The sequence below is a fragment of the Cryptotermes secundus genome, unplaced genomic scaffold, assembly GCF_002891405.2.
Source record: "Cryptotermes secundus unplaced genomic scaffold, Csec_1.0 scaffold339, whole genome shotgun sequence".
NCBI lineage: Eukaryota > Metazoa > Arthropoda > Insecta > Blattodea > Kalotermitidae > Cryptotermes > Cryptotermes secundus.
Window position 1 is genome coordinate 121,402 of NW_019725004.1, and position 23,211 is coordinate 144,612.

The window sequence follows — 23,211 nt, forward strand, 5'->3', positions numbered from 1 at the left end:
GTTCTCCGTTCCCCCACCCCGGCCACTTGGAAATAGGCCCATCTGGCCTGCGCATAAAGACAATTGCTGTCATGTCAATGGGCCGGACGAAGAGAGTAGAGCGTTGAGGATGTTAGCTGATGATAGGACACAGCGATTATAGAAGGGGAAAGAAGAAAAGGGAATGACAGGATATTTATATGGGTCCATGCCTGTGTGCTTGTGTCATTCACCTACAATACGGTTCTTAACTAGAGGCGCTCGTACCTCCTGGGGGTGTAAAAAACGTATGCAAGGAGATGGAAAACTGAAGATTGTCGTCTTCTGGGATGTGGCCTTGACATTCTTTGTCAAATAAAAATAGACGGATTTGTAGGACTATATTTAATGTTCCTTAAAAATTGTTACCAGATACCTATATGATATTTATTTATTTAAATTCACACGCCTTACAATCAATCAAATGTCTTCATGCATTTACCATTAAATTACAGGCATATACATTTCTCAACATCGGTAGGTCTCTATATGCATTCAAATCGTAAGGTTGTAGCCTGAGATTGTGCTAACACAGTGCACCGCTAAGGCGCTGCACGCGCTCTATTGCAGATAGAAGTAATTCTGCCGGTAAATGGATCAAACAGAAACATTCTCTCTGTTGTCCGATGTCGTTATTTTCATGAAAAACGCCTGTACAGAAGAACTTCTTGAAAATGTATTCTGTATTTTTTCAATACTGGGTGATATAACTAATGCGTATAGGATATTGGTGGGAAAGCTAGAAGGAAATAGACCACTGGGAAGACCAAGGCGTAGGTGGTTGGACAATATTAAAATGGATCTTAGAGAGATAGGATGAGATGGTATTGATTGGATTGATCTGGCTAAGGATAGGGACCAGTGGAGGGCTCTTGTGAACACGGTTCACGGGTTCCATAAAATGCTGGGAAATTCTTGAGTAGCTGCAGAATTGGCGGCTCCTCCAGAAGGCCTCGGCTCCATGAGTAAGTAAGTAAGTAAGTAAGTAAGTAAGTAAGTAAGGGTGATAACTGGTTCGTGAGCATGTGAAGTGGTGCTCCCAGTACCTCTTATTAATAGACATTAACTGGAAAAATATAGGGACGCATTGATCGGCTAACATAACCTAGAACAACCACAGTGTTGTATACAGCAATAATACATTTTCATCTCATTACGACTGAAATATAAAGGAAGCGAAGATAGCACAAAAGTACAAAATAAAATCTTGTGAAAGTAATGTCTGTGATACTGAAGATATAAAACTGATACTGAGGAGTATAAATTGTATCATATTTCTTGAGACAACAATTATTTCACATTCCGAAAAGAGGTCTATATGAATTCACATTGGCTAGTAATAGCTATACATCGAAAATAATAATAAATTGGATCTCGGTTACCGAACAGTTATCTTGCCAAATTTCTCAACGTACTCAGCACAAACGGAAAGAACCAAAGTCAATGTATTATTCAAACAAATCCCTGTGGAACTGTAGGTTTCAAATGACCCTCTATACAGTATTATAACTGAAGAGTACGATATTCTGGGTTACAACACAGTCTAGTATGGTGCAAGTCCACCGACGTTTCGGGAGGAACGTATCGCCTCCATCTTCAGGATCGAACCCAGAAAGAAGCAGTCGGCAAGCAGAGATCTGTTTGCCGCCTATTTATAGCTGGTTTCTTTCCTGGCTTACTCTTGCCGATAAGTCCCACCGAAACGTCGGTGGACTTCTACCGTACTACACGGAGTTACAGGCTGTTCATAGTCACCGATGTGAGAATCTCAAATTAAAACTATTGTTCACGCGTCATTTTCTCATACGTGTACAACTGAAGAAGGGTTATGTTGGCGTTATAGCATAACACTACGTCACACGTTTCGCAAACGCTGCCACAAGGGAAGCGGATTTGAGCCCGATAATTTAAACTAAACCGGTTTGATGGAACCGCATCAGAGACCTCATTAATCATAATACCGCGAGCACATAGAAGTTGGACTGATAATTAGGGATTTCTTCCGGTATGTGTTGTTTGGTAGATAAACACAAGCAGTTTGGATGAACCTACTGTCACCATCTTTGGAAAGTAAGATGGAAGCAGGAGATCCCATCGAAATATTCACAGTTCCCTACCAGAAAACCGGCGGTGCATCTCAGAAGACGGCAACTTTCAGATCTTCAGACTTTAAAATGCTACTGTCTTCTGGTATATGCTGCTTGGTAGACAAACACCAACAGTTTGGAGGAACCTGCTGCCTAAATCCTTAGAGAGAATGGAAGCAGTAGATTCCATCGAAATATTGACACTTAATACCAAACAACAAGGCATCGCATTTCTGAAGACAGCATTTTCATTGTCACAACAGTAAGAACTCCAAATCTTAAAGCATTGACTTATGGCATAAACCGAACAAACCTTCCCCTGTTATAAACGATTATATGTTATGGCATCTAAGTGATGGGCCTAAAAAAAAAAGGGGGGAAAAAATCCGGTCAGAGACCGTCTAGGTTGAGTCCAGCAAGGCCTAGGCTGTATGCCAGAGGCGTGAAATCATGCAATTAAAATATAAACTCTCTTGTGGGTTAGTTTCATTGTACAATATTGTTTGAATGAATTAATAATTTCTGACTGACATGGTGATGACCTACCTATGGAACCACTTGCAGTAGAATGCCTGCATTGTTCAAAACTTTAAAAAATTGCATGTTTTCATGTCAATCTGATATAAATTTTCTAGTATTAGGTAAAAGAAAACCAAATTCAAGAAATTAATTTATGCTTGGCTTAATCGGTAATTATGAAAGTTCGATTACCAATATCTATGAGAGGTTAAGCTACCCGTTTCTTTGGTATAACAAACACAAGGACACATTACTTTTCAAGAAGCCTAAGATCGAATCCGGTGGCAGGCAAATTGTGTGTGAGGTTTGGCACACAGAAATCTAGGAGGAATTGGTATACGATACTGCACAAGATACATATGTACATATATACATCTTGGGTAAAATGAAAAAAAAAAAATGATATACTCACGATCGACCACTGATCTCGCTCTCTGAAGAATCAACCATGCTCATCGTGTACGTATCATTCACAAAGTCTAAAAATCACAGCTGTTTACAGATAAGACACTAGATCGTAAAGCGTTCAACGCTAAAAAGACAGAAGAATTCACACCTTACCGTGTTATGTTAATGCGATTTCGTCAAGCGAGTTTTTATCTGAGAGAGTTGAATGTATGCTGACTGCAGCAGTAACTGACTACGTAAGTAAATTATTAATGTAGGATCAGCAGAACGCAGTTACTGAACCTGCAATCAGAGGCCAGAACCACAAATTGCTCTGCATTATATTCCACACTACACTTAACACTATAACATTTCAACAAAAAGCTCGGCACTAATTCGAAACTTATTAAATATCTTCGGCAGATATTCCCACCAAGAAGCTCCAACAGGAATAATAGCGCATTTTCCCCTCTTAACAAACAAATGAAGAACGACAGCGATAATGTGGTTTCTGGGTGCGTTCACTGTACATGGCGAGCGGAAACGAATCGCAACAGTTTTCCAACGGCAGCAAACGCTTACCAAATCCTCTGATATGTTTAGCAACGAAGAGCATAATGCAGGAAGGGCGAACAATTTCACTTTGGTGCCTGTACGAGTATATTTTATATTCAATACGCGATGAAAATCAATTGTGAAGAATGTAAATGCCTGTGTACAGACTTTCTGCTTCACTTTATTTACAAAATCTTCTCGTTACTATATAAGCACGGAAATGGGCAATTCGACAACTCAGTTTAAAGCAGGGAAAGTTAATTATACACGCACATAAAAGTTACAGTGCAAATGGATTACAGTTAAGCCAATTTGGTAACCTTCTGGAACTGCTTCAGTATTTTCTGATCTCACCTGAGACAACCCTCAAGGGAGAAAATGTAAACTTTTGGAATTACAGCTAACATTAATGCAACACAATACTTCTTGAGACACTAGTAGCTGCTTAGCCTGTCAAGAAATCCCCCACCTTTTACTATATCAGATGAACACACCACTGCACTATATTCTGAGGTAGATAAATTCAGTCCACATCAATTTTAACATTATCTACCTATGCCAAGAGTTTCCAAAAGGTCTCTTCCTTCCAAATTTTTGAGATAGAGAAAAAAGATAATATGCACTGTTCAGCTGCCATGCATGCTACATGCACCTCCATTCCATCCATAATTTTACTTTGTGAAAAGTAGCCCTTAAACTATGACACTCTGCATTATGGCATATCCTTCATCTTCCTGTTACTAACTCTCTCTTAGGTCCAGATATTCTCATCACACCATCTGAAGTTCTGCACCGCAAATGATGCATTATGGTTAAATTTTTAATGATAATAATGCTTCACCATTTTATGGAACCCAAAATTTAATTACACAATATCCCCCTCCATTGGTCTATCCTAAGCAAGATTAATCCAGTCCACACCCTCCCATCCCATTTTTGTAATATAAATTTTAATAATGTCCTTCTATCTACATCTGGATTTTCCCAGTTCCTACCAACATTTTGTATTCGCTTCCCTTCTCACTCATCCATGTTACACGCTCTGCCCATCTCATCCTTGGATTTGAGCAGTGTGAATAAAAATTATGAGCCTCCTCATTACGCAGTTTTCTCCAATCTCCTGCTACTTCATTCCTCTTGGGTCCAAAAATTCTCCCTAGCATCCTCTTCTCAGATACCCTCAATCCATATTCTTCCCTTAATGGGAGAGACAAAGTTTCACACTCTCGTAAAACTACAGGGAAAAATTTGTGGGTGTGAAACTGATTTCTGACATTAAAGGACTAATATTTAAGAGAATGTGCCAGACAGAAGTAGGCCTACTATCATTTATTTCGGCTTACGTGAAGGTGCTGGGCTGAGTCAAAGGATGGCTGCAACTGTTCCAAGAGCTACAGTCATCTCACTTCTCAAGTTCCTTAAGGACAAAGAAAGGGAAAAAATTATCAGGTCTATACATCACAATAATTATGTTACTGTATCCATATCTAATTCTACAGTAATAATGGGAACAGATCATCATGATATAACCTGGCTAGAGAGCAAATCTTTCACAAATTATATATGCGACAGTTGTGAGGTCCTTTTGTCTCTGCATGCTAAGTTGCATGTCCTCGGAGTTCTCACCAAAGCTTTGAAACGAAGTTCTTTCACGTGTACCTATGGATACAAATACATCATGCTCAGATCCTGAAGTCACAGGGTGACCTAAATTAATTGAACGCAGTTTACGGTATTTTGTAGATGATAGCTCTAATGATATACACAAATTTATGCATCTTCAGCTTGAACTTCAAAATATAGGCCTACATGTGGTTTTCATCCTTAAGATCAGCCTTCAATTATCTGCTGTGTTGCCACGGCTCATTTCTTGAAAAGGACTCAGGAAACGATATGGTAAGTTGCCAAATAACAAAAAGTTCAACTTTCTCATCCTTAGAAATTACAGTATTTAATCAAGAATGAGAAAAAGCCTCTGTTTATAACCCTACTATCTGATCCTACTCAAGTTAACCTCTGTAGACCTCCAACCTTCTTACTTCAAGAGCATTAAGTGTTCAAAATTATTTTTTGCAAGTACCAGTACCAGAGTGAATAAATATTCAATATTTTATATGATTCAATCACCGTTTACAGCTTATTAAAATGACACTTCACATTTAAATGATCTAAAAATGTCACAATCACTAAGTTTACCACTGAACTATATCTGCTCTGGAACGTAAGCCTACTTGTAACATTGAGTATATTGAGAAAAATATCTTATTTATGCAGTTTTGCACTACAACGAATTTTACATGAACGAACTATATATCTGTAAATGTAATGACTGTTTTACCTTACTACTGGTTCTCACGAAACCTAAAAAATGTGGTAACTACAATTCCAAAATGAAACATTTTCAGACATAGATTGGTTAAGAATTTTAGCCACAGTCATACAAGGCACTTTAAAGCTAGCTTTGATCAAACTGCCTTCAGTAAACATTTCGTTTCTGAATGATACAAGGAGAAGGAACCTGTTTCAGACTTCAGAAAGTTACATGAAAATAAAGGAATGGAAGAACAAATAACTACAAATATTTATGAACATACTGTTATCATCTTTATTACAGACACAATCACTTTCTCCGAATCATCAAACTCTTTAAACAGACTGGCTCGAAAATTAATAATTACAAAAAACTTGATAAATGTTAATTAATAATCATAAGCTGGAAGTTTTGTGAGAAAAGATCTTGCCTGTCTTTTGAGGCTAGTTTCTAAACAATATGCTTCCTCTACTTTTCATTGCATTGGTTATAGTCATTAGGATAGACAAACAATACTGCATTGCAAACAAGGAATCAGACGGCATAACTATCTCAGGAAATAATGCACTCTTACAATCTCTACCAGTAACAGAATGTCACAAAGCTCTGTGATGCTGGCAACATGTGTTCTCAGGAAAGAAACACTGAAATCAAGCAGTGAAAATCATTAACAACAGAAATATTTCATGTTTCATTTATAACGTCCCATTATATCATCAAACTGTCACTGTTTGAGTGATAAATAACTCTTAAAGTGCCAAGATCAATTAGATAAACAGGAATAAAAAAAGGATAGTATACAACAGCGTATTTTATCCATCATCTGCAGTGTCAATTCTGGATTCATCATGCATGTTGCCTTGGTGGTAAGGACAAGACATTATGATGGCAGTAATGAGGAATGTCATGTTTCATACCTGAACATCAGACAGCAGTCACAGGAGCTCTAACTGCTTTATTGTTATGCTTGTGAATCAAGAATACACACTGAACTGTTTTACAGACATACTGTTCTTGGAGACTGACACTGAAAGGGTTAAAGAGAACAGTGCACACTTTCTTTCACACAAACACTCAAGTGCAAGTTAACAATTTAGTTAGGCCATATTCCATGCTGTGCTGCAGAATGCATGCAACAGCGCTGCTCGGCAGAGTCTCACTATCAAAATGTAGATTCTGGGGTCAAAGGGAAGGACATTTAATTGAGGCACAGATATGGCATGTAATCAACATCAAAGTTCAGGAACATTAATGTTGTGAAGGACAGTAATACCTGCCCTTTGATTTCTAGGAGTTCTTACAGTCTGACAGATCCTTAGGATGAAGGTTTATCAGATTTGACACCACAGGAAGAAGTGTTGAAATGTGTGCAAATATTAAATTTATTACATATCTATATATCCAAACAAATCTTATGAATGTATATTTATGTGCATGTTCCATTCAGTCAATATTTATGTACATGTAAATTTATGTGTATATTCAACTGAAAGTAATTCAATATTTTCCATGCTAGTGTAGTTTATTTACATCATCTGTTTTGAATAACAAACAGCTATTGCTCTTGGTAATGCCTATGTGACGGGTGATCTTCAAGGAAGGAGTGGTGAAGTTTTAAATATCACTCGAATAAACTTTGCCTTGAAACAGGTGAAGCCATGAATGAATTTACCCAGTGCGGTTGTTGACTTACCAACATGACATTGTGTGATATTGGCACAGTTCTATACAAGATGTACATAAAGAAATTCTTTAACAGTAGCTGACTCCTTAGAATTTGATTATAATATTTAGAATTGAGCAACATTTCAGTTGTCCTGACTGATGATACTGTATGTGTATTTTGTAATTTTAAGTTAACAACAGAGTGAAATGATAAAGATTTCTCTGCCCCAACTAGATGTGTTCTTTTCTCTCTCTCCTCTTGCTCCCACTTTGGAGCATAAGGCTGATTTTTCAGTTTCATGATCATTTTACAGATGGTAGGACTCCTTGGCTGGGTGATCAGATCGTCACAAGGCCTCTACCTAAGCATAGGACAACATAAACACAGAATAAATGCATACACACACCAAACATCCATGACTTGTGTGGCATTTGAACCCACGATTCTGGCCTCCGAGTGAGCAAAGACAGTACATGCCTTAGACAGCTCGGCTACTGTGACCAGCAACTAGATGTGTGCTCTATCACAATTCAGGGATCCTGTAATATCAGTAGGGAGAGGATAAGAAATATAAACTGCATACAATTCACGAGAAGAGAAGATTTAATAAAGTACACAGGTAAAATTGTTTGTATACTTGCAATCTCACAAATGATTACAGTGTATGTCCATTTTGTGGTGTTGGGGAATTTACCTTACTTGTGAGTGTAATATCCACACAGGGCCAGAGAGCAGGGATGATATAAGCAGCCATCTGTGGCAGAATGTTTTACAATTTCCCTCCCTTCTGCTTTTAATAAAATTAAAATTAATATCTGCTCATCTTCTGTTAATATCATGACCATTAATTGACAGTAATCTAAACATGTTATGTAACAATATAAATAAAACTGTTCTAAGATTAAGACACCAATGAGAGTTTTAATCATAGCATCTGGGTATATGATGTTATTAACTGTCATGAAATTTTGCAGAAGCTGATTTGTACAAGTGGGAGGAGGGAAGTGGTGGAATCTGTACCCTACGGTAGCATTTGTGCTTGCACTGGCCCTGCATCCATATACCAAAAATCCAGATTATGCATAATGAAACATCCCCCTTCAGATCCTGAATGCATGGTTGTGCACCTGACAACTTTATTTATTTCTTGTCGTGTCATAATAGACTGGTGGTTCTGTCCCATACTGCATAAGCAAGCAGATTACTGGCTATGTTAGCAATTTTCAGTGTTTTTTTTATACATAAGAACACATCACACACTGAAGAAAAAATTAAATCTTTATATTGTTGCTTAGAAGAACATTACTCTCAAATTCTGCATACAGTATGTTATATTAGAAGCATTCCAATGTTTGTTTCATAAACAAAAATGAATAATAAACCAAATAAGACAAAGAAGAAACCAAAAAGAAAAAACAATTATTTTCTTGCATGATTATTATCTACTTATCAATCACTCCATAAGAGGTACCAACTGTCATAATCTGGGTCTGAAAGGGACACACGCCTGTCATCTAATTAATTCAAACTGAAAATATTTTCTATACAGAATGACCCAAGCAGAGCACCACTGTTTTAAGATTCATTCAACAGACAGGAGGCAGCCAGGAATGTGTTCATGTTAATGGTAAAGTACTGTCAAGAAATACTGCTAAGCACCCCTTTATTTTAAAGATGGGAATGTGCATTTTAAGAAAGAAAACAGCTCACTTCCATGATCAAATTGAGAGTTCCACACTTCTGACAAAATCAAGAAAGTTAAAAACTCTGGCTATGAACTGAACTATCCATTTGGGAAACTTGGGTAAAATGGATAACCATTACTTTCTTGCTAGAACTCAGATGTGAAGACTGATTTCATAACAAAATCACTTGTAGTGGAAGAGTGAAGGGTGCTTTCCGCATGAAGAATCACAGACTCCGTAATTCTGCTAAACTCTGTGTGCACCCAGTTTGTATAGATAGGACATGTAAAATGGCAAGAACTGTAGTGATGGCTTCACCAGAGATATCAATGCCACATTAAGTTTATTTACTCCACCTTTTCACAGTTCTCAGTTGCATCCACTACAGACTGGGTTAGTTTGGCTAGTATGATAAGGTGACAGTATGGGACTCCCAGTTAAAACTATTATAAATGTATGAAGGGTGTTATCACTGAACTCAATTAATTAAGTAAATGGAATGCCAATAATGGAAATGAAGCCAGTAACCATTAATACTATTTTAATAGAAGGTTAACCTTACACAAATTTTCAGAATTCCCTGAGTGGATGAGAATGCAAGCCTCTTGAAAATAATAATTTCCTGCAATTGAAGATATTGTGGAAGTAAGTTACACATAATTTATACATAAAATTGTATCTAAAGAACTAATATATGACGTTTACTTAAATATATGTGCCAAATAATAATACACATAAAAATACTAACTTAATATCAAGTGAATATGCATTTCTGTAGAAGGATTAATACATAACCACTAATTAATACTATCATCATGTGTTACAAATAGATATATGTAAGTAGCTCTTCATTGAGAGATTTGAGGTCTCACAGCAGTGAATATGACGATTAGTGTATTCTGGGATATGGTGCCATATATTCTGGTAGAAAGGCACTAACATTTTGGAGTAACATGCTGCTTCCACCTTCACCGTCAAAGTGGCTTCAAAACATTTTTAAATTAAGTAATAAAATAAAGAGGGCTGCCTATATACAAATATACTTGTATAAATGTAAGTCAAATAACAATTCAATTTACTCGTATTCAGTTCAATTCCTCTGAGTGCTTGCCAACAGCAAGTAGCCTATAACTGGTGAACACTAATATATATACAAAATATGAACTAAACTATAAACTAAAAACTAAAGCAAAACATCATGCTAATAGAAATAACAAAGTATCCTCAAGGGAAATAGAGTGTTTATTTAAAAATACCTAGCAATTGGCAGATTCTGCTTGCAGCCATGATAAACATTTATAAAGAATAAGTCCTGAAACATTACTAACATTAAAAGTAAAAAACTCCATGATTTGCTTAGTGCATACATGGAGACCACCAATATCCCTAACAGAACAACTGCTGATTTTGTACTTGAAAACGTTCACAAGAAATAAAGCATTACACTGAAGCCCGGAATAAAGTATTCTGAAGTTCAAACAATTCAAAACTGACTAATACTTATCAGGAAAAGCAGACTGATTAAACTGACTTAACATAAATTTGCAAACTTTCTTTGTATATTTTCTAACTTACTGCGATCTATCAGAGTAGGGTTACTGCAGGTGATAGGGGCATACTCAAGCTTTGACTGAATGATGGAAATATATAAATTACTACATTATTGAGGAAAGAAAAATGACATGCGATTAAATGAATAAGTACCATAACTTTAACGCACATAAAAATATTTGGGCCAACATGATGATGAAAGCATAGCTTAGTACCCACCATAACACAAGGAGTACATATGATTAAAATATCACCAATATAGTAATAAACTAAATAATGTTAGTTTTGCATATAAAATAAAAGATACTGGTTTTAGGCATGTTAATTTTCATATCATTTTCAATATACTGCTCTTGTGCCAAATCAATGTCAGACTGTAGATATTTATACTCAGCAGCCAACTTTTTAACATGAAACATTCATAATGTTGTATTTTGGCGTCCTGTTGCACTGATTTTCTTCCATGATATGTATACAGTTTCCGTCTTGTAGTGCACTCAACTTCTCCCGTTACTTCACAACATGTTTCGGCAACATAGTGCCATCATCAGGTGCCCTAATTACGCTAATCTATTTCACTGCTTCCCTTTATAAAATTATTTAAAAAGTATTTAAAAAGCGTGTATTTGTCAACTACAATAAATTTACACACACTAAAACTTGTTAAGATTATTCATCTTATGTGTCATAATTAAAACTTGCGTGTGGTTCTTCCACTATGGGGGTCGTTTTTCTTATATGCTCTGTAAACCATGTCTTGTGGTGTGTGTTCCCTTCTTAGCTGCGAGTGTTGTGAAGTAACGGGAGAAATTGAGTGCACTACAAGATGGCAACTGTATACATATCATGAATGAAACATTCTTATATCATCAGGAGAAATAAAGTTGGAAAAATGAATTTTGGCACATAAATCATTAACAGAAGTACTGAACATACAAAGTCCTAAGGTAGAGTCTTGTGGCACTTCTGACCTCACAGGCAAAGGTGATAAAAACTTCTCTAGCATGCCAACAAAGGAAAATCTAGATGATAAATAACTTTAGAACCAAGTAATATAACATCCTGAGAGTCCAGAATTATAAAGTTTACGTAATAGAGGACTATGAGGGACTTTTATCAAAGTCTTGGTTGAGATCAAAATAAACAGAATCAATATGCTCTTATAAACATACACAAACTGCAACAGATTTTAAGTAAAGTAATTAGTTCTGGCAAGGTTTCATTTAATAAACATGAATGTAGTTTAAATTTAAAATAAAGGGAGAACTGATAACATATTAAACTTTCAAAAATTTTGGACAAATTATTTAAAATTGTAATGCAAAGCACTGTTACTTTTTTTGGAAATGGGAAAAAAGTCTGCTTTTTTCGTACAGAAGACTACTTCCCTTTTAATAAATAATCATACACATTTCTGTACCAAATGAAAATTCTTTTCAGAACTACCCTGAAGATAGAGGCAGTAGATTCCTTGAAAAGTTAGTACCTTTCAGTCAGACTTACAAGGCACCACATCCAAGAAGACAGTAATATCCATTCATAGTTATTCATTGTTTTACAAAGCTGCGAATACTAAGGGCATTCTGTCTTATGGACCCACCAACATCCCTCTTTGTTAAAGAAGTACACTTCTGGGTGGCCGAAACTCGATCTGCGCACTTGCACCCCAGTGTCTTGAGCCTTCATGAACATTACATCTTGAGATACTGCAGTCATTGTAAAATTACATAGGTGAAACCAGAGGCAGCCCTTAGTTGGGCAAGGCAACACCGCAGTCAACAATACTTCAGATACAGTGGTCCCCAAACTTTATCATTTTATGAACATTCTTCCTTGAGAAATTAGAATAAGTAAAACCCCATCTGAAGTTATACATGTACAGTGGAAATCACTGTTTAATGTTCCTTGATATAGGGGTTTCCCTCATTTAACATTCAATTTCAATCTTTCCAAGTCAACAGTTTCACTGGTAAATTCTTCCATTTAAGACGTTCCCTAACTTTGGGTTTAAATGCAATGCTCCCAAAAGAAATGTTAAATGGGGTTTCACTGGATATATCTAACTTCTGAGTATGTGTTTCTCTCCTTCCTGTCACCCAAAATATCGAGCTCAGTACCCCACAGACAGATACTCCGTTATATGGATTTTTACGAAAAATTTCATATCTAGGAGGACAGGAAACTCGCATACATATGTATATCAAACAAGCAATGTTAACTGAAAACAGCAATAATATGTACAGTAAAGTTGTCCCTGTGCTTAAGTAATTAACCACTATGTCATGCATGCGTATGGGGAGTGGATGTATATATCCACATTTTCTTGACCTTGGCACTAGCAGAAAATAATAGGTTTTCCTCAAATAAATGGGGATGGGTCAGTCACATCTGTCTTTTCCTTTCTGACAACGTCAAACAAAAATCCAATACAGTATTACCCTTTTCCTTCATGCAGTCTCTCCGCAATATTATCTGAGCCTACAAAATAAGTATCAGTTTGGGAACCACTCTCACTTCATTCAGTTTATGTTCTTACACTAAATCTAATTAATGTTATATGATTGCATATTTTATGTATATATATATATATAACGTGTGCTATGTCCTAGTGTAACGGAAGGCAGAACATCTGATGCAGGATGCCTCGTCCGCTGCCATTGTCATCGGCCCTCATCTCTTCATCTGACATCACTAGCACGTCATCAAGATGGTGGGCCAAGTCCTGACGTCACACACAGTCTTCCAGTGACATGAGCAGTGGGTTCACATACTCAAAACCTTCAAATTCAGTCTGATCAATCTTCTCAATCACCCGCCTGTGAACATACAAAAGGAAGGGAAACGTTTAGTGAATGGTTCGTTCACAGGTTATTTAGTTAGTTAGTTATTAGAGAGGGTGGGTTTCCCCATGCACTTACACCTGTAGTGGTCCACTGTGCTTCCCTCTATGATTTCTACCAGTCTCTATATCCTACCGGTATTGGTGCTTACCATCAGTCCCGCCCAGCCAGCGAGACCGGCTCTACTGGCTGAGAAGTATCTATAATGCTTCCCCCATCTACCGGAGGTATTAAAGACTGCTGTTGGGCGGGAAACGTCCGCAATTTTGGCTCAGTGACCTCCGTTGGAGGTATGAGGTTCTTTTACGTGCCGTAAAGCTACGACACGGGACCCACGGCTTAAAGTCCCTCCCGGAGGACTTGTTCCCTGAATTATTCCGCGCTTAAAAATTCGACGACCTCCGCCGGGTATTTTGAACCCGCGTACTACGAGTCATGAGGTGGGAACGTTACCTCTAGACTACGGAGGCCGCTCACAGGTTATGTAACTATTAATCTACTTCTGAGTAGAATAAGACGAGATTATATACTGGAGTGAGATGTCTCTGAACAGGACATAATGGCGGACGTTCTCAGTTTTGAGTAACAAACGTGGATGTTGTGAGCAATTAATAACTATTTACTAGTTGAGGGTGGTACTGTACCATGGCACATAAACACTTAGTTGCTTGATGAAATGTGAACTGGACTTGGTTTCTATACCAATACAACATGTCCAGTGCATCTGAACAGCTATCAACTGCTTAAGGCAGATCCTGTACCTGACAATATATATTTACTTAATCAATTATTTGACTGTTAAATTGTACACTGGAATAAATGGGCTAAGGATAGCGTCCAAGGAGTGCTGATTACTGATCCAGCTTTACACAATACAGCCCTTTGGGGCACTTCGAAACCACGATTTAACTGAATACATATGCTATCAACTTCAAAAGTTCTGGAGTGAAATCCTCATATAATAATTCAGTTCAATTCTTATGTATGTATTTACATGCAAATTTAACAGCCCAGAGGTCAATATAACTGCACTCTTCTCGCCTCCTTTTCTTCTTGAAGTCACCTTTTTAACAGTCCTTCTCAGCTACCTCCTTGTTTCTACTTAATTGTGATCTTCTTTCTTGTACTTAAATTTTTATCTCGGGGTTCGTTGTTGGATACGGTAGAGCTGGATCCTCTTATCTCAGAGACTTAACGGGCCACACTCAAAGAAGCAGAAATAACACAGACTACCAAAGCACATTCACATTCAGAGGTATTATTATTCAGCACTTGTTAGTTGCCGTTTAACACTTTACAATTGACTACTTGTTTAGACACTTTTGAAACTAAACCACTTTTCAGGTTTTAATTTATTATTATTAAAACTTGCTTCGGTCTAAGTGGTTAACACTTTACAACTGAGTACTACCAGTATATTTTCTCAAGGGCCGGAGTGTGAGACTTTACTTCTTTCCTACGATTCCCGGTACGTGACTTTCACGTCTGGTTCTTACGAGTCCCGGTGTGTGACGGACTTCGACAACTGATTTCTACTCGGACCTCCAAGTCCTTGTTTCCTCAGCGTCTCTGCTCTGTCACACCCTTAAATTTTAGTGATTATATCTGAAAAATAGGAGTATCTTAATTAGATATTCCTCCACTCCGTTTAAAGCTTACAAAGGTTTAAGGATTTCTGACTCCAACGTATTTCTGTCAGAATTTGACAAATGTGAAGCGTGGCTTGGGGTCATAAAACCCCAATCCTTTCATGCAATTTTCCTCTAATAAACCTTCAACGGGTGTCTTCCTGTTTCTGCTGTAAACGTGGGAAGACGCTAACTCATACATACAAGAAGGGACCTATGTCTCACTACACTTGTTCATTGAATTTCATTTTGAACAGTTAAGATTTCAAATTAATAAAGTTAACTACATTCAAATAAGTTGCGTAGCAGTGGAACGGTCACGCCAATTACATAGTTAGCAAGCGTAATAACTCAATTCAATTCGTGTTTATTTATGTGCAAACTTTACAGCACAGTGGTCAATAATAATAATGTGACATGTCTAACCGTTGCTGGGAAACGGGAGGTGGAACGAGTCACCACGAAGACAGACCCTTGATAAACGGTCGGTTGCCAAGTTACGCAACAGTAAGGAAAGCGGTGTTTGTACGTGCCGAGCCGAGACGAAATGCGCTGGTTGCTACGCAGCGTTGCCCAGCAACACCTTTGTAAACACGGCGTCACGCAACAGGAGTGCCCGTGCTGCGACTGTTGCTAGGCAATCGGTAAACACGACGTCACGCAACAGTGAAAGCTATCACGTTACTCAGCCGTGTCAAACATGCGGCCCCCATAGCCACAGAGTGCGGCCCCTAAACTTTTAGAGCTAATTGATATTAAAATCAATATTAAAATTTTAGTAAAATATTTTTTGTAAAGACAATTTTCCAACAGACCAGAAGACAAGAAGTCTCACGCAGACATACTAAATTAGCAGGCTGCAGGAAATTCAATGTTATGCTATTTCTAACATAATTTCTTGTGTAATCTCTTTTTACATATTGAAAAGCTGTTTGATAATTGTCAAAAATGGCATTTTCTTGCTTCTTAAAACTGTAAGATATGTGACTTTAGGTAATTATATTGAAATTATTCCTAAATAATAAATATAATTAAATTTCCTTGTATCAAAATCTAATGTATATTTCTATTTTGAAGTGCGGCCCTGGACTATTATTTATAGGGCTGAGGTGGCCCTTTGCCCAAGTTGAGTTTGACATGCCTGACGTAACTGTTTTCTGTGTTGTCAGTGCGGAAGCTACATAACAGGAGTATTCGTCAGTGAGAGAAAGTAGCCAGTCAGTCGCAGTCCAGCATTCGCCGGAGTGAATGGAAGCAGAAGAAGTATTTGTGATACTGCAGACGGCAGTAGTTGTGAGATTGTAAATTGTGTAAGTGTAAGAGCGAATGTGCACTAAATTCGCTAGATCCAGAACGGCGTGAAGTTATTTGTGGCGTGACCTACCCAACACGTGACAATAATAAAACTCCGTGGCCTGCAGTCCGCAAGCAAACTATACCGACCGAACGACCGCTGCTTGTCGGCGAAGTTAGTGCCAAATTTAGTGGTTAGAGGGCGTCACGTGGTCAGCACAACGGATCTCGATTTTCTACAACGGAGCCGCTATTTCCTTGAAACAGCTCCTCAATTATCCTCATGGGACTGAGTGGACCCGTTCCAGGTCCACTACGTAATAATAATAACAATAATTTCTTCGATGAATATCGACACTGTAATACCCAGTGACAATGAAATTTATCGCTGCATCTTCTGGTCCTGTGGTAACTAACAGATAAGTTTAACACTTGGTTTCCAACATAACGAGGAACCGACAAACACTGCCCGGCTAATTATGTAGGCCTATAGATATATATCTTGACGTAGGCACAAGACGTAATGTTTCTGGCTCAGAGTCGTATCCAAACTTTGGGTTCTGTTTTCACTGAAATACGATGAACTCCTGAGATCGGGTACGCAATACAGAACGAGATATCGTCTGCGAATGACAGAGGTGAAAGGATGTGGGGGTATTGATCGTGGTCTATTTTAAACATTAGATAAACTGAGGATTACGTTAAACTTAGTTCAAGCACAGCTGAGTCGACGGTAGACTACGAATTCCTACAACAGCCGGGCTACCGTGACAACATTATCGCGGATTTCATCACTCGACAAAGACAATGAGGCCAAAAAGCGCTTCCCCATTCCTTAGAAAGTCTGATCATCCTGCCAGGGTTAATTCGGCAGATATTACAGCACGGTACGGCGGAATAAGCATGAACACAAACAGTTACAGAGGTTTGAACAACTTTAGGCCATCTTGCCTGAAGAATACGGGTTTTATCAGGCACTCCATCAAACAACCGGGAAAATACCAAGCTGCGATAACTGAAATCCACATTCCTTACAAATATCACACATTTTATGCAGTTGATAAAGCCAACATGGGGGAGAAGAAGAAGAAGAAGAAGAAGAAGAAGAAGAAGAAAAAAGAAATAAGGTAACAACTAAGAGAGAGAAAGAAATATTGAGAAGAGACAAAGAAAGTAAGATACGGAAGGCTAGACGAGGGGATGTCCACAGATATTTCGATGTACTGATGCATTGCAAAGAAAATGACTGTAGATTGCTAAATTCATAAAAAGAAACCTTCCGTGGCTTTATTCCGCAAACGAACTATACGGACCGAGCTTGTCGGAGTTCCTGGCTACAAATCCAGAAGTCCGGGTTCGATTCCAGGAGCTACCTGATTTTCTGAGAAGTAGTGGGGTCTGGAACGGGGTCCACTCAGCCTCGCGAGGATAATTGAGGAGCTATTTCAAGGAAATGGCGGCTCCGAACTAGAAAACCGAAAATTTACGGCCGTCGGGATTCGTTGCGCTGACCGAGCGACACCCTCTCTCCGCTAAAGTTGTCACTAAATTCATAAAATATCCTAAGAAAATAATACAGAAAACAGAGTCGTCAGTGACCACGGACGCGGACAGAATTGGGGGGGGGGGCACCAGTAAATTTGCTTACAAAGTTACGTTCAAGCTGCATAAGAATATTCTGACGGATAGATGTGGGGCTCCGCCTTGAAACAGATAAAACCAAGCTGAAAAATAACTTCAGATTTTTCTTAAAAATCCGCTGGGAAAGCAGACGCCTGGCTTCTCCACGCCCACCACTTCATGTCCCTGGCCGGAATTACGAAGGTTGGCACAAGAATGCACTGCCGGAAGGCTGGTTGTCTTACTGCAGTAAATGTTTCAACAAGCACCCACAACCGTACAACATTTTGGCGGGTAATAAAACAAGTGACTTGTTTATTGGCATCCCGAAACGCGACGCATCTAATTTAACGGTCCGCTGAATGTTCAGAAACTATAAAACCCAAATGACAGAGCAGTGCCGGTTTAGGATAGCAGTAGTGAAGGATATGACAAGAGTTTTCATCTCTAAACTCTAACTCTTCCTTTATACTGTGGTCTTTTGAGTGGTGCTACCGTGTAACCGAGCAAGTCTGATCAAGGGCCTAACTTCTGACTAGTACTCGAAGGTAAGAGGTTCGAGTCTCACCAGGCACACACAATATTGTGGCGTATAGACCCATTGCTAAGCGGTGACTCTGTAAACAGCGGTCGTTGCTAGATAACGCCCGAAACAATAAAAGTGTGTTTTCCATGTGGTCCGTGCCGGGATGTTATAACATGAAGGCTTGCAACTTGCAAAGACAGACATAGAAAGTATAAGAGGCTTAAACTTGGCGGTGGTCAAGCATACGACCGTTTAAGTGACTAGAATGCCGTTGAAGCGGAAGCTACTACAAACAGAGCATAACCTGCTGTACCGAGCCTGGACTGACTGAGGCCCTGTATATATTTGATATACATTTACTAACATCTTTAACATGTAAAATATAAATATCCTTTACATTATGACAAATGACCTACTACTGCGGACAATGACTCCGACAAGACAGAACCGTCTTCTCGTCAGAGAGGAGGCAGCACAAACTGAAGACCGAAACTGTCAAACAGTAATAAATATCTGGTCACAAGCTCCAGATTGGGATCGACACCAAGACTTACTGACTGACCGTTAGTCGCAATGTGACTTTGACTTGAAAATTCAAACCCGTGTGGAGGTGGGGTCCAATACCTCCACCGTGACCCTGCGAGTCGTAGAAGGTGACGAAAAGGGAAGTCTCAAATCTGAGACAGCAAAATATGGTTGCAAATCCCAAGGGACTGGGACCCGAGAAAAACTGCTCTGGTAAGTATCAGCAGCATGTACAAAAGACAGACCCGTCCTCTCGTCAGAGAGGGCGACCCACAAAAACAAGACCGTAACTGTCAAACAGTAATAAATATCTGGTCATGAGCCGTAGATGGGGCTCAAAACCAAGACTTACTGACTGACTGACCGTCAGTCGCAATGTGACTTTGACTTTGTGAAATTCCGCGCCATGTGAACGACTCGCTAGCATTCGCCCTCGCGCTGAGCTCTCTACCGGCCGGACCTCAGCTTCGACGTTGTCTAGTATTTCACCAGACCGTCGATAAGGCAGACTTTGAACCTCTCAGTCTTAAGAGTCTTCTGCCATGTGCCGACTTTCTCTTCTCCTTCGGAGGCCAGTTCCATGAACAGGAAATTAAACTGAAGATGGAGGCAACATGTTCCAACAAAAGTCGGTAAAATCTACCAGACAGAACGCCTATCTTCAAGATTTATATTGTTCACACTTACATCACACTGTCACGTGTTTACGGGTGTGTGACCATAGACAGGGTATGGATTGGTGAATGGATTTACTGGCCACTTGTACTATGTATCACTCGGAACTACACTTTACAAGTCACTGGCACTAGCAGACTAGTGTCCTCAGTCTATTACAGTCTCCACCAGCCGTTTCCTGGCAACGGCTTCTACCGAGGGAGATTCTTCAGTTTCCTGTACTCAGGTTCTCATATCACAGCCTCCCGTGCGGAACTCAGCCGAGACCCAGGCTGGCGGCCATTTCACACCAAGCTTCCCAGTCTTTTCTTCACAGGCTGACTTCCAACTGGCAGCTGAACTCTCTCACTCACCAACTTCACTCAGCTAAACTGCTGACAACTGAGGGCAGCCAAGTCCAAGTCACATTGCGACTGACGGTCCGTCAGTCTGTCTGTCTTGGTGTCGAGCCCCGACTGGGGCTCATGACCAGATTTTTTCTTTTCTTTTTTTCTTATATGGAAGTTACTGTCCTGTTCATTTGGGGCGCCCTGTCTGACGAGAGGTCGGGTCTGTCATTTGTCAGTCATAGTCTGTGTTAGTAAGTCCACTGTCAGTATTTACATATATTTACTAATTTAATCTTAATTCCTTACTTTTATGTACAATATATACCAGGCCTCTGTCAGTCCAGGCTCAGTACAGCAGATTACGCACTATTTCTAGTATTATTCGCTACCACGGCAGTCTAGTCACTTGAACGGTCGTATGCCTGACCGCCGCCAAGTTTAAGCCTCTTATACTTTCTGTGGCGGGCTTCACCTTGTCCGATGTTGCGAACGTTCTCATTATCATGATTTTGTATGACTTCTGCTTGTTTCCTGCATAATTTTGTTATATAGTCATATACGTACGGGACTTTAAATGCCAGCAGCTCGGCTGGTGTCCTCGTTATATAACCCTGGGGCAGACACAACAAGAAACACCGCCTCCAACAATTCTTCTATTGCCATGGCGGTTGCCTAGCGATAGACTGGATATCGTTACCGCGCGAACGTATTTACCGACCGTTACCAAGCGACGAATGTTCCTTCTCGCGTTCGTTGGATAGCAACGGCATTACACTTTATAATATTTCAGTGCTATCAACATTACTTCTGAGGTAAATTTAATTTACTTTCCAACTTTCCTGCAGTTCAATAACAGATGACTGTCATCATCTCATTCAGTGCCTCAGTGCTGAAAAGTGTTTTATAGTGACGCGTGCATGATATACACATGACGGGCAAAGGGGACCACAAGTTGCTTCGATTATTTGAATGAGGAAAGGAAGAACGAAAGGGAATAAATTTTTCATTCTGTTATGCAAAGTTCAGAATGCATAATACAGACAGGATCCTTCCCAAAAGAACATCATCAATCACTCAGGACACATCATATTCATGGTCATCTATCGACTTACCGCCAGGCGGGGTACGTTCATGGCTAATGAATAAGGGAACACAAAAGCGGTGGAAAGACGTCGTGTGAAGGGATATCAGGTTAACTTTAGTGAATACCGAAGACACGTGGAATGGAAGTCCACCCGCCCAGTGACACAGGCCTACCTAAGATAGACACGGCTTCGGGACAGGTTTCTTCACACGCCCTCCTCTTCCGCTCTCCTCGTGTTACCGGATTATTTATGCTTCGTTTCTTTACAGGGATGTTCGAACCGATCGGCTTATAGCGTCAAATGAGATGGCAAGACGATCGTGCATAGGGAGTAGGTATGAATTTGGAAGGAGGCGGTCGCAGAATGCTTCTATCGAGGAGGCATTCGCGTCGATTTACTTATTTTATATTTAACGAAAAACTAAAAACTTAAACTCCGCTGCTTTAGTCCGCAAGCGAACTATACCGACCGAGCGACCGCCGCTTGTCGGCGAAGTTAGTGTCAACTTTAGCGGATAGAGGGTGTGGCGTGGTCAGCAGCGAATCCCCACGGCCGTTAGTTTCGGTTTTCTAGACCGGATATTTAACGAAGCTTTTATAATATCTAGGACGATGCAGTGTCAAATGAAAGATGAATAACGAATAATTATTTTGTAAAATGTGCGGAAGAAAGCGGCGGGAAACGATATTAGCTTAATTTGAAATTATATCTCAGCATATTTGGTTTTCCTTTTTCTTTCGCTGTTCATTTTTAACCCATTTCTTCATTCCTCCGTCTTTTCCTTGGTTCCTCCCGTCTTATTTCTTTATTTCCTCCTCCACCATTTTTCATTCTATCATTTCTCCTTCCGTCCTTTCTTCCATTTCTCCGTCCTCAATTTATTTCATTCCTTCATTTCTCTCTTCCTGTCACCGATGTCATGTCATATTCCCCTTGTGAGAGGTGTTTCGCGTGGCTCGTTTCTTTGTAGTTAGCAACAGAATAACGTTATTGCTCCCGGGAACAGAAATCTGCGCCAGACAAAGGCAAACCACGCTTCATCTTGTTATATATTTACCTCCTCCGATGCACAACCGCGGTCGTAAATTACATGTTACATCCCACAGAGGAACCAACACACAACACACAGGCAAATCTTTGGGCACAAGTTACAGTACACCTTTGTGTACAGTTAATGTCCGCATCAATTTCTCGTTTATTTAAACAAAAGACTCCAAAGAGATGTGTAGGAACAATGGAAACCTCTCCTGTACAATTTAGGGAACAGTATGGGAAGAACCAAGCGCCACGAGGCACTCAAGATATCCTTTCTTCAGCACTTAAATCACCAGCGCAGTTGTAATATAATTGCTTCTAAAACATCCGAGCATTCTCATGTGTTGACAGCATCACTCTCACTTTCACTGAGTTCATTCTACAACAGCATTTCATGTGTGACCATCTTTTTGTTAGTATTCTGATATATTACTGATACAACATCTTGTTGCGCTGGTTAACGATTTAATTTGCAGGGGCAGTCTTGAAGGTGCAACTTCTTGTCATGCTTGCAGACTGTTCGTGGGCTATGCTGTCATGTTTTTATAAATGTTACTTGTACGGCATGTTTCGACCTTATAAGGTCACGATAAGGTAGATACTTTTACGTAACTGCTTCACTGTATTCCTTTTTCTAGTTTTTTGTTCACTGGCTCTATAGCCCCCTTGGGCCCTGGCCTCTAATTTTCAGTTTCATGATCATTTTATAGACGGTAGGACTCCTTGGACGGGTGATCAGCTCGTCGCAAGGCTTCTAACTAAACACAGGACAACAGAACATACACATATCAAACATTCATGCCTTGTGTGGGATTCGTACTCACGGTCCCGGCTTTCGAGCGAGCGAGACAGTACATGCTTCAAACCGCTCGGCTA

At 39.4% G+C, this 23,211-nt stretch overlaps 1 protein-coding gene across 4 annotated transcripts in view; it reads right to left on the bottom strand.

Annotated features, from left to right (window-relative positions):
* Positions 1–13,360: 13,360 nt before the first annotated feature.
* The window catches only part of LOC111863176 (atypical protein kinase C), a 464,860-nt gene continuing 455,009 nt past the window's right edge, over positions 13,361–23,211 (bottom strand). For all 4 annotated transcript variants that reach the window (XM_023849234.2, XM_033750950.1, XM_023849235.2 and 1 more), the window contains one exon: positions 13,361–13,595. In XM_023849234.2, coding sequence (XP_023705002.1) covers positions 13,508–13,595 — 88 coding nt within the window. In that variant the 3' untranslated portion in view covers positions 13,361–13,507. The remainder of the gene's footprint in view (positions 13,596–23,211) is intronic.